At 43.0% G+C, this 16262-nt stretch overlaps 1 protein-coding gene and 1 long non-coding RNA gene across 3 annotated transcripts in view; one reads left to right on the top strand and one right to left on the bottom strand.

Annotated features, from left to right (window-relative positions):
* Positions 1-151: 151 nt before the first annotated feature.
* Positions 152-2359, bottom strand: LOC146440357 (uncharacterized). The gene is made up of 3 exons (XR_014851127.1): positions 1894-2359; positions 1500-1684; positions 152-569 (listed from the first exon to the last, which is right to left on the bottom strand). It is a non-coding gene; the product is annotated as an uncharacterized LOC146440357 (long non-coding RNA).
* Positions 2360-7499: 5140 nt separating this feature from the next.
* The window catches only part of ATAD2B (ATPase family AAA domain containing 2B), a 75255-nt gene continuing 66492 nt past the window's right edge, over positions 7500-16262 (top strand). Inside the window, exon 1 of one of the 2 annotated variants that reach the window (XM_085056974.1) lies at positions 7500-7992. In XM_085056974.1, the coding sequence (XP_084913100.1) occupies positions 7837-7992 (156 nt within the window). In that variant the 5' untranslated portion in view covers positions 7500-7836. The remainder of the gene's footprint in view (positions 7993-16262) is intronic. The other variant, XM_085056973.1, reaches the window with a different exon arrangement.

Genomic DNA, 16262 nt, shown 5'->3' with positions numbered 1-16262 from the left:
GCCCGGCGCGGCCCGCCTGAACGAGCCGGAGCCCCGCAATGCTGTGGCGGTACCCGGGTAGGACCTGGCGCAGGGCAGCACAGATAAACATCCCTGCCCGGCCTGTGTGGGACTGCGAAGGCAGGTCTGTCCCGACCGCGGAACAAAAGGACACGGCCCGGGTGTCCGTCTGTCAAACCGCGAATCCACAGCGGGGGGGAATGTCCCGGTGTTTGGGCACTCGCCCAGCCCCGGAGCGGCCGCACGCTCAGGCCTTCGGAGAGCGGGAATGGCTCATTGTGCGCCGAGCGCTAATTACGGGCGAGTGGTGACAGATGTGAAACGGAGCTCAGCCGAGGCCTCGCACCGAGGACAAAAGAGCGGCGCGCTGTCTGGGAAGCGGAGCTCCCGAGGGTGAATTATACGGGAAAATGGGATGGGATCCTCCGGCAGGGAAGAAGGGTTTAGCCGAGTTCCTTGCGCTGTGTTGGGCCTGGGAGAAGCCGCTCTCTGCGGGACGAGGAGGTCCCGTGGTGGACCAGGAGCTATCCGAGTATCTAAGGCCAACACCGCGGAGCAGCCGCCAGCTCCTGGAAATACGGAGCAGAGTGAGCGCATCCCTTGCACCTGTGCGCTGTTTAATAAGCGTTGGGGTTTCCCACCCCCAATAATTAGCGATGCAGTATAAAACATTTAGAATTAACCTAAATTGAACAGCCACAACTAGCTAATTCACACTAATTAATGGGAAATCCACTGCGAATTTACAAGTGCGATCAAAGGTAATTCTAAAAGCAGAGGTAATACTTCATTGAGTGTCGTCTTCACGTGGGACACGTTTCTGCAATCCCTTAATCGCAACAATTAAAATCACATCGTTCAGAAATATTAAAATAAGATGCTTAGTCTCAAAATTCAGCGATGGTGAGTAACAAGTAAAATCTGACACTTGACAGCTATAATTTCCTTGTCTTTATAATGTACGTCACAATGCACTGAACCTTTTGAAGGCTGTTTGGATTAATCGTTAAAATTTAACTGGATGAGATCTAATTAGAGCTCCTACTTTCGAATCTTCAGGGAAGATAGTAAGAAATTTGGTTTTTGTTTTGGTTAAAATACATGGAATCTTATATTTCAATGCATGGATTGCTGAGGTTCTATTATCCCTGGTTTTGTTTAATGTTTAAAACACTTTGACATTTTTGAATGGAAGATACTTGTTTGTTACAAGTGTTATTCATTCTATTAAACAGGTTTTATTTATTTAGAACTTAAACCATGGATATCATGACACTCTTGAAAAGTTCAAGGAATTTAAAAAACCCTAGTTAAAACATCAGAAAGTTGTTTTGCAGTGCTGAACTGTTTTAAATTTTCTTTCAATATTTTAAGTACACTGTCTCTGTTTCATTAAACACATAAGTTCAGTAATATGCTTGACCCTTCCCTGGGGGCCCTTTCTGCAATAATTTGACAGACCCAAAGGTAAGCATAGAAGGAGGCAAGGTTGGACTTACCTGGTGTAATGATGTAGGCGTCCTGGCTGCAATCACATATTGATTTAGAAGATTAGGTCTATTACTGGAAATCAGAGTACAGCTGGAGACATGCTGACCTACAGCAATAGGAATCAGTGTCCTAGTGAATTCAGTGGTTTCTTAAAAGCTCTTCTAAGTAGTGCAGTCCTCCCTCAGGAGTCAAACTGTTGACAAAGCATGGGAGTAAAAAAAATCTTAAGAAAGATCTGCAACTCTTGTATAATGTAAAAAATATTTTCTTTAAAGCTGGAAATTTACAAGAATATTGTTTCAATCAAGACATCACTAAAATAGTTCTAGTCTCCGTGCATTTCATACAGCTTATTCTTTGGCAGTACACTAGATGAACAGAAGCAAACAATCCTTTTCTTACCGTGTGCTGAATAGAAGCAAACGGCCCAGACTGTGTCTGCTGAAAAACCTCTAGCAGGGTATTCATGAGATGAATATAACCATCTCATGCCCTTTTGTCAGGAGAGATCAGATGCACTGGTGTGGAAGATAGTGACAACCCCCAAACTTGTTTTATAATGTAGGAGTGAATCTCAGTGTTGACAAAGTAAAGCAGGGTTTTAGCTGTCACCGCCAGTGCCGTCAAGGTCACAGAAGAACCAGCACACAACAGGGTATATAAAAACAATCAGAAAAATAATTTTGAGGGGATATTTTTAAACCTTATATTTAACAAGGTTAGCCTATGCCAGAGGACACTGTCAGCTACCTATAATTAAACATCAGCTGTATTGATTGACCTTAACTTGAGAGAGGAGTTGTTGCCTGAAGCCTTTTGTAAGTATGTGCACACAGAGCAGGAACAGACTGTGAGGGAACTGGGACTGCAAAATAAATTGGAGAACAGGGTCTGGTTATCCTGTACATGGCGACTCCACTGACTAAGACAATGTGTTCCTCTGCATAGGAGGAATGGTCCTCAAAGGAATGTTAAACCTTCTAGGCTGCCACACAGTGGGCTCTGCTTAAGGACCTGATCTTTCTAGGAAGTGAGCTGTGCACTGGAAAAGCAAGTCGTTGTTTCTTGGGAGAAGCAGCGTTCATGATGAGGGTATTATCCCCATGCAGAGAAAGGAGTATCCACACGTTGCTGGACTCTTGGACTGTAAATACACAAGAAAAGTGAATATTACTTCAATTTTAAAATTAGCTTGAAATGCATAAGCCCATGAAAAATCCAAGGCAGCCTGAGCAACTGTTTGTACCAGATAACACACATTTGGAAATAACGTATCATGTGAATTCTCAAAGACACTTTTAAGTGAAACCACAATGATGACATGCTAGAGTATTTTATGAGCTCGTTCCTGGATCTGTAACAAGAAAACATACTTTGAAAGCTAAGATTGTGTGTGAGGACTAGGGATATTTATGAACCAATAATGTTTTTGATGGACTTGCCATGTGATCCTAATCAAGCCATTATGCATTCGCATGGTGCTAAAGCTTATCTACACATGTGTTCATAAATGCCTATTTTTATTGTGAGCATTTTAGGACAGAGTCTGGTTTTAACTACAAAGCTATACATCACCCAGCATAGTAACAGGCTGGCGGTGCTACTTTCATATGATTAATGATCATAAGCACCAAAGTGAGATGATTTGCCACTTTTGTCCAAGATGGAAGTAATTTACAGCCTGAATGATAGTAAAAAACAGACCCTGCAGATGCCTGGCTGCAGTATCATCAGCCTCTGAGTTCCACACAATTATTATTATTAGAAAAACTATCTACTGTGACCTTAGATCAACAGGAAAAATATTATGGAAGTTAATGGCCAGATGTGATGGGAAGATAATTTTGAAATATTAGGAGGTAAGTTTTACCACTCCCATTTAATGTTATCTAAGAAACCTACTCTCTGATCCCGCTTCAAGTTGCACTGATGTTATCTACTGTGGAAAACAATCTTCAGATATGTGTGTTGATAATGGGGCTGGACATTAAGTATTTAATTCAAAATCATAACTATTATCCATTTTTAAATGACAATTGTGGTCTCCAAATAATGAGCCTTCTTTAATAATAAACCAAAATGCCTGCAATGTGGAGTGATTGTATCATGTTCTGTGTTCCAGTTCAAGGTAGTACCAATGCTGATTACTGGACACTGCTTGTTTAAAGTTTCCAAACTTATATCCCATAGGCATATTTTCATAATGGACAATTCTCAAAGGAATAACCACACAATCTTAATTTCCTAACATCCCCCTCAGGAAAAGGCTTAGGGTGGGCTTACAAAAGCAGGATCTCTTGTGAATCTTTTTTTATTTCAAGATACAACTGAAACCAGGAGGAGCTGACAGCATGATTGAGAGGCGCACATATGAGCTTATAAATAGAGGCCTGAAAAGATGATTTGATTTCCATTCTTTGGAATGTTACTGCTATTCAGAGATATTGCAAAGTAATCTCTGGTAAATTGCCCATGATTGAAGCAAATGGTAACTCACTGAATAGAGCCCTCTGGTCCTTACTAGGGTGAAACTCTCTGCAAAAGTTCTGAATAAGAGATGAAGGACTTTCTCTTTTGTCATAGCCCATTCCTTATTTCCTGATAAAATAGGGACATGTGACAACAAAATCTTCCATCTGCAAATATTTCTTGTATCATTAAATACCATTCACGTAGCAAACAAGGCTTTCCATCCAGGGTAATTTTTAAACGTCTTTTTACATCATGATGTCCCAATATGACTTCATTCCCCACCTCTTTTTTGATGGAAAGGGACTCTTTTGCTCAAGTCATTTTTCATATTTTTCCAATTTCCCAGTGGTGTACCTGCCTCAGCAGATGGTGTGGCTTCTTCTTAATACATTTTTCAGATACCTTAATCTCTTTTCTGAACAACTGGAGATAAAAGGATGTTGAACACTGCTGTAAGCTTCAGCATTCATTATGAACTCAATTTGGTTCAATTTGAAGTATGGTCCTTCCCAATGGCATTTATTGGTAGAAGCATTTAGACATCTGTCTATAAAACCAAACTACAAATCTTGAAACTGAATCTTACTGGGAAGGAGCTCTACAAATTTTTTTAATGTAAAAATTAGTGGCATGTGGCTTCAGTCCTTCTCCCCTTAATTTTTTCATTGTCACTACTCAGAGTTCTTACTTTTTTTCCCCCAAGCATATCCTGCATGTAGAGTGCTGAAGGGAGTCTAAATAGGTTTTTAATGCTGCTCTGTCTTCATATGACACTTGAACCAACAACAGATATAAAAAATGGGAACAAGTAAATTCTTGGATTAGTGAAATTACTCTAAATCCCTTTCTACAGTAATTCATCTTTCATTGTAAAACCACATTTAAATCTCTAAGTATGTGTGATATAAAATATTAATCCTATGTTAACATGTTCTCTGCATTAAAAAAAAATCCAATCAAAGCTACCAAGAAAACCTTGTAACTTATGATTGATTTATTTATATTGTCAGTACTAAAAATGTTGATGAGGCTGACATGGAAGCTATAAAGCCATAAGCTATTTCAGTCAAAATAACCAGCCACACCTTCTAAGAGGAACAAGACAACTAAGAAACCTGTAAATAAAACCATCTGTGAAAAACAGGGAGTAAACATCCAAAATGAAGCATGTCTTTCTGTGTTTCCTACCATGCTAACATAATGAGAATGAAGCACTACAAATGTTCAAAGCAGAGATCAGGGATTTTTAACTACATCAATCTCTCTACAGTAGTCCCTGCAGCGTCATAAAGAGTGCTCTCTGGGTATGGCTCACAGGAATGAGATCAGACCACTAAAAAAATAGAAAGAAAGGACACAACTGTGGTATAAATATTTAGTAAATATAAAATAAAAAGCTTTTGAGTTGGGGAACTTCTGTTATTTCAAGCAGATCTGGACAGGCACCCAGGAAAATAAATTTGCTTGCATATTGACCAAGTCTATTTTACTTTTAAAAAGTCATCAGTGCTCATGAGAGGAGTGCTGGTTTGAATCAGACATGTTGCAAGCAGATGTTATGCAAGCTTCCCCAAACAGCCCTGCCAATGACTGCAATCCTGAGTTATGACATTCACTGTAACTGCTGCAGCCTGGGCGCTTTTTTGGGCCACTTATCTGTTGGTTTTCCCAAAATGGGGATATTTTTGTGATGAGTACAAAAACTTGAAGATCAACATACTGTTCATTTCCAGACCAACAGAATCTGAGAATCATGTCCGAGTTTTGTGGCCTACCAGTACCACAGGACAGAAATGGAAAAGTATATTATTTGTCATGATTTGTATGATGTGACACTCCTACTGCCCATATCTCCCGGTGTTTAGTAAGGGACAGTCTCTTGCAGTTTTCTTCTTTTCCTGCTTTTAAAGGATAAAAGGATGATTTTCAAATGCCATTCTCAAAACCTCTTCAGGTTTTTAATTAAAATACTCCTTTAGCCTGGAAGTGTATGAAATGGCTACATCCTTTCATAACCTTTAAACAACTAAGTGAAGAACCAAAGGATATGAAACCTTCCAAAATTAATCTCGTGGAACAGAACTACACTACTTTTGAAAGACACTGCAGATTCTGGGACAGGAGATGAAGTACTGTTGCTAATACAGATTACAAGCCCTAAATAGAGAATGTCAGATGAGACATTAAAGTTCCTATCCTGAAAAGGCACTGTATTTTGGAATATCTAATAAAACTAAAAATTTGCTGCTATTCACAGTGAGATTTTTTTTGCTTGGATATTTAAAAAGCCCATTTTCTTATTATATATCCTGATGTCATTGTTGCGTATTTTCTATTTTTAAGTACACATTCTACCATACTTTTTCAAACTGTAATCTTGAAAAGAAAGATGTGGGAGTATGGAGGTAAAACAGAATAGTAGTTTTTAAATTTATTGTTCATTACTGAAACATTATCACCCTTTCCATCTTTAAACAATAAAAGTACTTTGATAAAGCTTGCTTGAGCCTAACAGTCATAACCACGTGCTCAGTAATTTCATGATACTATTCTTTTTGGTTAAAGAAGCAAGAAGCACTGAAACGACTTGCCCAGCAGTGCCAGATCAGTCAGTGTGAAAATTAAAAGGTTGAGACTTTGTCACCTACAGCTGTACACTTGTGTTTCTCAGCTCCGTTTCTTTCACAAAGCTTTTGGTTTCAGGGCTTATATGCAGGCACTGCGGTAAGTTCTGTATAGGGCAACAAGTGGAGAGAGAATGATTCTTACACCGGCGACAAGGAATTGGGTTCGTGAACAGGCTGAAGGGTTACAGTTTGTGAATAATCTGAAAAGCGTTTAGGCAGCCCGTGTAGGACAATGCGCTGTATTCCTCGCCCCTCTGAAACGCATCTGTGATGAGGGAGGTTGGAAGGATGAGCTTCCCAAGGACCGAGCAAGGAACATCAGCGCAGGCTGAGGCAAAGCTCAGGGGATGCTGCCGGTGACTGGCGCGATGGGAGAAGCAAGGGCGCACTCCCGACAGCCTGGGTGTCAAGGGGATTTCTTAATAATGAGGCTCACCAGACCGTTAAAAGAGTTTTCCATAGCAAATTACGGAGATCTCATCCCTGGGAGATCTGTCCGCCCAAGCTGTCCTGCCAGCGCTTAGGAAAAGGCTCCCCGGGCGATCAGACCCGGCGGCTCCAGCCCCAGCACCGGGCTGAGCCCCTTGCCGGCTGCCAGCCTGCCCTTCACCCCGCGGTCCCGGCAGCCGCTGCCCCTGCCCTTGAACTCCCCAGCCCTCCGCTCAACCCTCTGGGGGCGGCGGCGGCTCCCCGGCCCCGCGGGGTCACGCCAGGCCAGGCTCGGCGGGCGGCTCGCCAGGCTACGGCCAGGCCGCGGCTGGGCCCTGGGGCTCTGTGGGCGCTCAGTGCTCGCCGCGGAGCCGCAGCCGCTCCCGGGGGACCCGCGGCCGCCGCCGCCACCTCCCGCGGGCCGGGCCGGGCCGGGCCGGGCCCATAGAGCGCGCGGCGCCGGGATAGAACGGCCGCGCCGGGGCCGCAGCGCCCCCCGGCGGCGGCTCGCGGGGGCGGCGCGGAGCGAGCAGAGAAAGGGAGAAGGGACAGTAATGGCGGCCAGTTAGAGCCGGGCTGAGCCCGAGAGGCGGCGGCGACAGCGGCGGGAGGAGCCGGCGCGGCTCCGGCTGCGCCTCTGCCCGGCGGAGCGGCTTCCCCGGAGGGCTTTTCTTCCTTCCTCCCTCCTCCCCCCTTTCCCCCTCTCCCTCCCCTTCCCCTCCCTGCCCGAGCCCCCGCCTGTCCGCCCTCCCTCCCTCCTCCCTCCGCGCCGGCGGCGGCGGCGGCGGCGCCCCCCGTGTCCCCCCTCGCCGGGGCCATGGTGAACACCAGGAAGAGCTCCCTGCGCCCCCTGGGCAAAGCGGCGGCCGCGGCGGCCGGGGCCGGCAGCCATTTCATCTCGTCCCGCACCCGCTCTTCTAAGAGGGGCACCAAGGCAGATGCGGCCGGGCTGGAGGAGGCGGCGGCAGCGCGGGTGAGAACCGGGGGGTCCGCGGGGGACCGGGAGGCAGGGAGGCGGCGAGGCCGGGGAGTCGCCGGGGACAGCGCCGCCGGTGCCGGTGGGGGGGCCGCGGGCAGGGGAGCCGGCGGGGGGCGGGTGCCGAGACGGCTGTCGGCTGTCGGGGGGACAGCGGGGCCGGCGGGCAACCCGCGGCCCGAAGGCACCGCGGAGCCGACGGGGACACGGGGGGCGGCTGCGGAGAGCCGCAGTGTCTGCGGGGCCGGCGCCGGGCCCGCGGCGGGCGCTGACAGGCCGGGAGCGGCGGGGACAGGGCGGCGGAGCGGCCGCAGTGCCGGTGCCGGTGCCCGGCGGCGGGCGGGGGTCCGGCGGGGTCCGGCGGCGCGGGGCTCCCCCTGCGGCCGCGCCCGGCGCTGCCGCCGCCAGACAAAAGTTGGGAGCTGCGCCCGCAGCAACTTCGCAATAAACCTCGGCCCGGGTTTGCTTCGTGTGTGTGTGTTTTCTTTTTTTCTCCCCCCCCGCCTTTCCCCTAAATGACCTCGATTCGGCCGGCGGCTGCGGCGGGAGGCAGCTGGTGTTGGGGAAAAGCCCCCACCCGTGTTTGTGGCGCGGAGGGTGTCATTTCTGCCGTCAAGTTGAAGTTGAACGCTTTCCCAGCCGAACTCGTTGGGCTAGCTTTGGTTAGTCGGGCTAACGGCAAGTGAAATTCTGCAGCCCGATTTGGAGAATTAACATTTGGTAAATTCGAACTGGGAGAAAGAATTCGGGAGACTCCTTTCTGCCTTGTCTCTAAGGAGCCCTGTTGCCAAAACCTGCAATTTTTGTTTTTAATTATCGAAGAATCACAGAATCAATGAGGTTGGAAAAGACCTCTGAGGTCACTGAGTCCAACCTATGACCGAACACCACCTTGTCAAGCAGACCTTGGCACTGAGTGCCACATCCAGTCTTTCCTTAAACATCTCCAGGAATGGTGACTCCACCACCTCCCTGGGCAGCCCCTTCCAATGGTTAATGACCCTTTCTGTGAAGAAATTCCTCCCACAGGAGGAATTGTTGGCAGGACTTTTTTCTTTGGTTGGTGAAACTTCACATTTTACTTTAAAGATTTAAATCAGTATTCATAGCTGCCTGCTCTGATTGTATATTATAAAACCGGTGTAAATACGGAAGTGAAATTTGAGGGTCCAAGTGTTTGGCTGTCCTGCTCCAACTGACCAATGTCCCTGCCTTGCAAAGGAGGAAGTTAATCAGCCGAATAAAAAAGCAGCAGCAGCAGCCAGAGACAGATCAGAAGGATGACACCTGGAATTCTCACAAAACCTTTTATCGCATCCTTTTGGTCTAAAATACTGAACAAAATATCAATCACTGACGAGATACCCCATACCTTCTATGCTTCTCTTTCAGTTCTTTCACACTTCGCAATTCTTCCCTTCCCCCATCTTACTTTTCCTTGTTCCCTATTTCTTCCTTGTTTAATTTCAGTGGACTCCTGGGGATGCAGCACCATAGCTGTAAAAAGCTGTTCTGCTTGTTCTGGTGTGCAGTTTCTGTTTATGCATATCGTGGGTCTTGTGGTTTGTGAAACAAAGTTTGAAGTAACCTTACTGGCTTCTCAGGGAGTTTACTGCTGCTAAGAAGACTAGCTTGGGCTTCTTTCCAAGTATTTTTAATTCATGAGCAGTGTTTTTTTACTACAAATCATTAAAATGTTTAAATTATGTTATTGCCATGGTGTAAGGAAAGGAGATTGTGCAAAATAGGGTAAAGTACTGTAAATACTTCCCAGGATATTGCCCACGCTTCTAAAAGAGCATTTCTTCTAAAGTTAAATGTAAATTTTGGTGTATGGGGATGAACTTGTTTCGCTTTACAACAAATCTCATGCGTTTGAGTTGGATTTTTTTCTTCCCTTTTAAGATGTAATTGCCAAATATGAGCAGAAGTTATCTGAGAAAGGTTTTTTCTTATTTCCCCCATCCAGCATGTTTTGTAAAATGTATATATCTCACTGTATTTTAAAGCTGTTTTTGTACAGCTCTTTTTATTCTTCAGATGTAAGTACTGTCAGCAATACAATGTCTTTCTGAGCTTCTGAATCTTCTTGAAGTAGTGCCAGAGAAGGATCTCAGTGATTAGGACATGAATAAGTATAGCAGTAGGGAGACAAAGCCTTTGCTTTTGGAAGCGACTGTTGGGAGACAGATAGTGAGGCTGTGTTCAGAAAGCGTGCTGGGATCGTCTTCATGCACTTGTATGTAATTTTTTTTTTTTTTTTTGCAGTTAACCAGAACAGTGTGTCCTTTTAAAATCTTTTGGGTGTCACATCAGCAAACCAGCCTTGCTACCAGCAGTTAATCGGGTTAATGGGCAGCTAGAGTTTGGAGCTCTTGCAGAGATGGGACACTTCTTGTTTGCACTGTGGGACTTAATTTTCTTGCATGGAGGTTCTGACCTGGACTCCCTGAGAAATGCTCTTCACTGACAATACTCATAGCCACCTTTCAGGATGTATTTTAAAAGATCATGTCTGTTCCTTATTAGCAACAAAAACCGAGTTACTAACTTAATGGCATCCTGTAAGATGCTGAGTAAACCAAATGAGAGGATAGGACTTGCCTTCTACCTGTTCTCTGTTTCCTTCTTATTTTTTCTTCATGGCTTTTCGTGATTTTTTAAATTTTTTTTTAAATTGTTTGTTTGGGTTTTTTGCACATTTATCAGGATAGGCTTGACTCTCTCCTTTCCCAAGAACTGAAGTTTCTAGTCTTCTGCTTCAATATTATGCTGAATTATATGTGAATAGAGTCCTTTTTTGTTTGATCTGAATCTGGAGGCAACACACATTTTGTGGAAATGGGCTGTAATAGTCTAAATGCCTTTATCATGTTCTGTGTATTCCCTCTGTAGTACTCACTCAGCTTGGAGAAAGCAATGACGTCAGGCTTTGAAAAGTAAACTGGTTTGAATTATTGATTGGCGACCACGCAGTCAGTGATGGAGATGAATACATGTGTGTCTGTCTGCTGACCAGAAGCCAGATTAAAATGAACAAAATCCCTCACTAAATGGATCAAGGAGCCAAGAAGTTTATTGTCTGAGATGATGTCATAGCAGAGTGCATAGAGAGGGTACAGAGGGGAAAAAACAGGCTTTGTTTTCTTCCTGTTTCCAGGAATGATTTACACGCTATTTAGTAGATATTGAGGCTATGCTTACATAAATATATATTCTCTTGCTATACAAATTACACATATGTATATAAAAATGCAGGGTTTTTTTTCTTTTGAGCATTAAAACTTGGGAAGTGTTCTAGCTTTATCTTGTAGCATTCTGACAAGAAAACCTCATGAAAATCTTCTGTAGAGACATGGAATTTTAACACAGTGCTTACAGTCTGGTGGACTTCACCATGAATGAAAAAATTGAGGATCCTTTGACCATAAGTAGTTAAATTTGCACTTTGTAGCTACTAATGTCTGATATTTTCAGACACTGAGTTGTGATTGCTGGTAACACTTCTTTGGCAATTGAAATGATTTTTCTTAGTCATCTCAAAGCACAAATCAAAAGCGTTGATCAAGAATTTATTGTGTAATAAACACTCTTAAATCACATCAGCGTACTAGTTAGACATTTTAGAAATGTATACAAGGTTAGCTTAATTTAATTAGCCAAGAAAGCATTAGCAGTGCCTTAAAAGCTACTTGAGGACACGGTGATAATTGTAACACATGATGCTCGCTAAAAGTAGTGCTGCCAACATCGTTCAACTTGCGCGGTGCAACCTAGAGCTCTCCATTGTGCTTAACTGCTAATGGGAGCAAACAGGGGCTGCAGGAGTGTGGGAAGGTAGAGAGCTAAGCAGCCTTTTTGTGCACTGTAATGCCAGTGTATTTCAGTGTCTTTCACTGTAGTTTCTCAGTCTGTAGCAGTAGAAATGTTTTCTGATTTCTGGGCAATAATGCAGCTTTTGTAGCATAAAATCGTTGCTGTGTTTTGCTCCTTGGAAAGCCTTTAATGGTCAGCTGTTGAAAACAGAAAATTAATTTCAAACATGTATTATAATTTCTATTAAAATACAAGTTTTAAACATAACCAACAGAGCTTTCTAAAAATTAAGTTGTCTTTTATGAGAGACCCTGATTGGCATGTTTTATTTATTGTCTGTGCAAAGTGTCTCATGGTGTTCTGGATGATCTACTGTTTTGGATAAAACTATAGAAACAGTTAGATTTTCCTCCTTATGCTGGCTAAATGACACTTGCTGGTCACCTGCATGTAAAGCTCTTCAAGAAAAAAGCTCCTGTCCAATATCTATGTTTTAAAGAACTACGTTGCCCTCTTGTTCAAGTTTGCAGTAATATCAGTTAAGGCGCTGAGGCTAATGCTTTTACAGTTCTTTGAAATACATCCTGAAATATAAAGCCTTGTGAAGTTATTCCAAACAATTTAATTTAAAGGAAGATTCCCAGGAAAGCTCATCTTTTCAGTGTGTAATAAAATCTTGGGCTCTTTCTGGTTTAGCGGTCTGCTGCTCTTCTGGGACTTAGCAGGGAAAAATCAGTGTTATGAAATGAATCCTGCTGGCCATTCCTTGGCTGTGTGGTGTTAATACAGCTGTGAGCAGTGGGAAATGGAGCAATTGTTGGAAGCAATCTTTGTTCAGGGTTCTGTCAAAATACCATACGGTTGGCATTTGCGATCCTTTTGTGGTTATGAAGGGCTGTCACGAGTTTGAAATCTTCTTATGTATCCTGCCAAATCAGTGTGGGCTGCTCTAAGAAGTCAGGACACCTCTGAAGTGTCCATGGTTTGTTTTGGGAGGCAGTGGTGCATCCTGTTGGAAGCTGGCTATCCTGCTGTCACACTGTTCCAGGGCCTTCAAAGGAAGCAGTCTAAGGGCTAATCCAGTGAGTGGATAAGGCCTCCAAAGAGTACTCAGGAAAATTGTGTTGATGTTTTGTGTGCTGCATTGCTTCCTCTGAATATTGAGCTTGTCCCAAAGTAATACTAATAAAAGCTGCTTCTACAAATACTGTGTCTGTCTGGACTTGAAGCAGAAGGTTTGACCGATGGCTGTGGGACAGCCCATGACAATTTTGCTGGAGTTGCATACAGCTTGGGTTAGGCAAGATAATTAGCTCAGATAGTTATATTCTGATCACCTCCATCCCCCCTGCAGTTTCAGTTGCTTGTTGTATGATTTTGTACGTCATACCCTAAATTGTTGAGTGTTTGCTGTGCTGTGGAAAAGTTTTAATTCCAGTCTAATGATGCTTTGAATGATTTCTGTGTAAAACTTTACAAAACTTATCTCAAACCAAAGCATGCAGCAAGTAGGCATCAATGAGCTGATGCTGTTATTGCTGTGAATTTCGTGTGCTGTTTTGTAGCTGTGACCCTTTGAAAGATTCATGATCATTTATTAGATGTTTTAGCTCTAATGGATTACTTTTTCTCTGGGTAATATCACTCATGAACCCATTTATTGCAAAGGGAGCTGACAATATGTTTTTATCCTTTTTTTGTGTGCACTTCATGCTTTGCTGGTTTTTCTAAACAATTTTTCAGTCTGACTTCACTCTTGAAATATTGTCTTCATTACCTTTGATGGGATTTTAATGATTTATTTTAACCATTCTCCTTTAAATTGTTTGAGTATTGGTTTGCATTTGTACATGTTGGACTCTCTTTCTGAATAAATTTGGTTTCCTTTTGCTTGGTAGCTACTGAAACAGGCAACTTTTCAACCAGCTGTAAGATTAATGTGTAATCTTCTGCAAGCCTTTTCATTGTGCACTGAGTATGTGTATGCTGTATTAGCTTCAACTCCAGCTGAACTAGGTATGAAGGAGGCAGCTTTAGTTCTATTAAAAGTACAGACTTTAAAAGCTTCTCCAAGTTCCATAGATCTTGTAGCCTGTACTGAATTGTGTGTTTTTACCGTTATGCTTCTAGTAGTGTCTGTTGATGGCCTAGCTAATGTAAAACTTTGAGAGAAAGTTTGTGTCTAGTTGCTCTTGGAGTAGATGCTTTGGTTTGGGTGTTTTCGTAATTTGGGAAAGGGGCATTTTACTTTTCTTCAGCCTCCAGTCAGTTCCTTCATTTTGAATGGATAAATAGTTGAGCCAAGCTATTTAAATAACCTGAAATGAAGAACCTGTTCATTTTCTACATGTGGAAGAGATTACTTGCAGTGAAATTTGTTGCCGTGCTTCAGCAGTCCCTCATTCCAAATACTTAATAACTATCCTCTATTATTCCTCTGATTTATCTTTCAGGCTTCGAATTTTGTTTTTATTATTATTTAAATTTCAGTACATTAATCTTAAGATTTCACATCACAATTGTATACAATTTTAATTTCTTTTTTTTCGCTTTGGAAAATACTCTATTCAAATGCATTGTAGCTAGGGGTGCAGAAGTGTTTTTAATCCCATGTTTTTATCCACACAGAAGTCCACCTTCCTGTAGCTTCCCTTGCTAGAGACACAGTTTACTGAGCCTGTTTCTTGGACATGTCCAAACCAGGGGTTCTCACTCTGTTCTCCTCTTTGCTATCCTCATTCAGATCATTTTGCTTCTTTATTTAGGTTTACAGTAGTATTAAAGGAGGCCACGTACAGTAAGCTTTGTTTAGGATGTGACTGTTAAGCAGAAACAATACGGATTTTTATGGATTGAGGGTAGGAAAAAACACTCAAATGTTTTAATTTTTCCACATCTGAATTGTAATAATTCTTTATTCTCGGTTCATTACATAAATATAATTTCTGCTTTAAAAACCTTTGTTAACAGAGTCTAGAAACTCCCAGAAGTGGTTAATGTAGTTCTGTCTAAAAATGTGTTGCTTTTAGTATTCCTTCAGTGTTAAATTAGGAGGATTAGTGGTTTTAAAAACTTCTCGTGAGTGGATCTACTAGAAAAACTTGTAGGTGAGGTGTGGACCCCATACAACAAGTCGAGAACTCTTCTCAGTGGACTTGTTCTTCTGCAGGTGTGTGATTTCACATGAGCTGTGAGTCTGGCTGTGAACTCTGCAGTTGTGAAAACAACAGACTCGCCAACGTTAATGCTTGCCAGGCCATTTGATCAGCTGGATCGGGATCATGTTACCAGTCCAGCTGAAACTAATCCTCTTCCCCACATCTTCTGGCTTCTCCTCGCCTCCCCTCCATCCTTCTGATTTGATTATCAGCTGAAATTTCAGTGTCACCCTAATTTTGGTGAGGTGCAGAGGAGAAGAGAGGAGCGCTCCTGCTGGAAATGCTTGGAGCAGGATGATAATGATGGGAGGATGAGCCTCAGCTCACTGTTCATGGCCTCTGTCACAGTTTGGCAGAGGCTGCTCTTAGGTCACTCTCCCTTTCGTTCATGACTGAAGTAACCTGTAGATTGCGAGAGTTTTTTGTGTGTCACAGTGAAGCTGTTGAAAGGCACTCTCTCAGTGTGGATATGAACAGGTGTCTTTTTCTGTAACAGACAGAGGGAATGGTTGCAGGTGTGAAAATCCCCAATTAACAGTGCTTGTATTTTTAACTTGTAAACTTTTAACTTCTCTTAAAAGCTTTCACATTTATTAAATAACCTGAATGCTACGGTTGAAGAGTTCCAGGAAATAGAATAGAAATCTGTTGAAATAATAAAGCAGATCTTCCTGTGCAAGAAATATGTTTTGTTTTTTTTTTAATCTGAATGAGTGAGGAAGAATTACTTTTTCTGAAGAAGACTAGATGATGGTATTCTTTATGTTCTTAATGACTGCTATTGACATGAGCATTGTTCACTGAAAAAAATGCAGAAGCTGAATTTTAAAAGAATTTAGATCATCCTGCAATTGAGGCGTTCTTTACTATCATTACCACTAATGAAATACATCGTTAATAGTTGTTTATTCCAAGATCATCAAGCACTTAAGCATGAATATTATTTTTCCTTAACACCTGTGGAGAGCCCATGTCTAATAAATGACTGTGTGCAAACAAGTGGAAATTAGAGAACTGCAACCAGGAGATGTGTTCTTTTAAGCTGACATTGTCTTTATTCAAGCTATCAGCAAGGTTAACACATCAGGACCTTCATGAGACTTTGAGTTCTTACTAAGGTAGTTAATGTGCGCTAATCCCAATACATTTATTTCTCAGATTCTTGTCATTTGAAGGCACAGGCAGAAGCACAGAATGGTTTGGATGGGAAGGGATGTTGAAGATCATCTCCTTCCAACCCCCTGCTATGGGCAAGGACACCTTCCACTGGACAAGATTACTCAGAGCCCCATC

This window comes from Lichenostomus cassidix, chromosome 3, assembly GCF_008360975.1.
Source record: "Lichenostomus cassidix isolate B80296 chromosome 3, HeHo_3.0, whole genome shotgun sequence".
Lineage (NCBI taxonomy): Eukaryota > Metazoa > Chordata > Aves > Passeriformes > Meliphagidae > Lichenostomus > Lichenostomus cassidix.
This window is presented reverse-complemented; position numbering and strand designations above follow the sequence as displayed.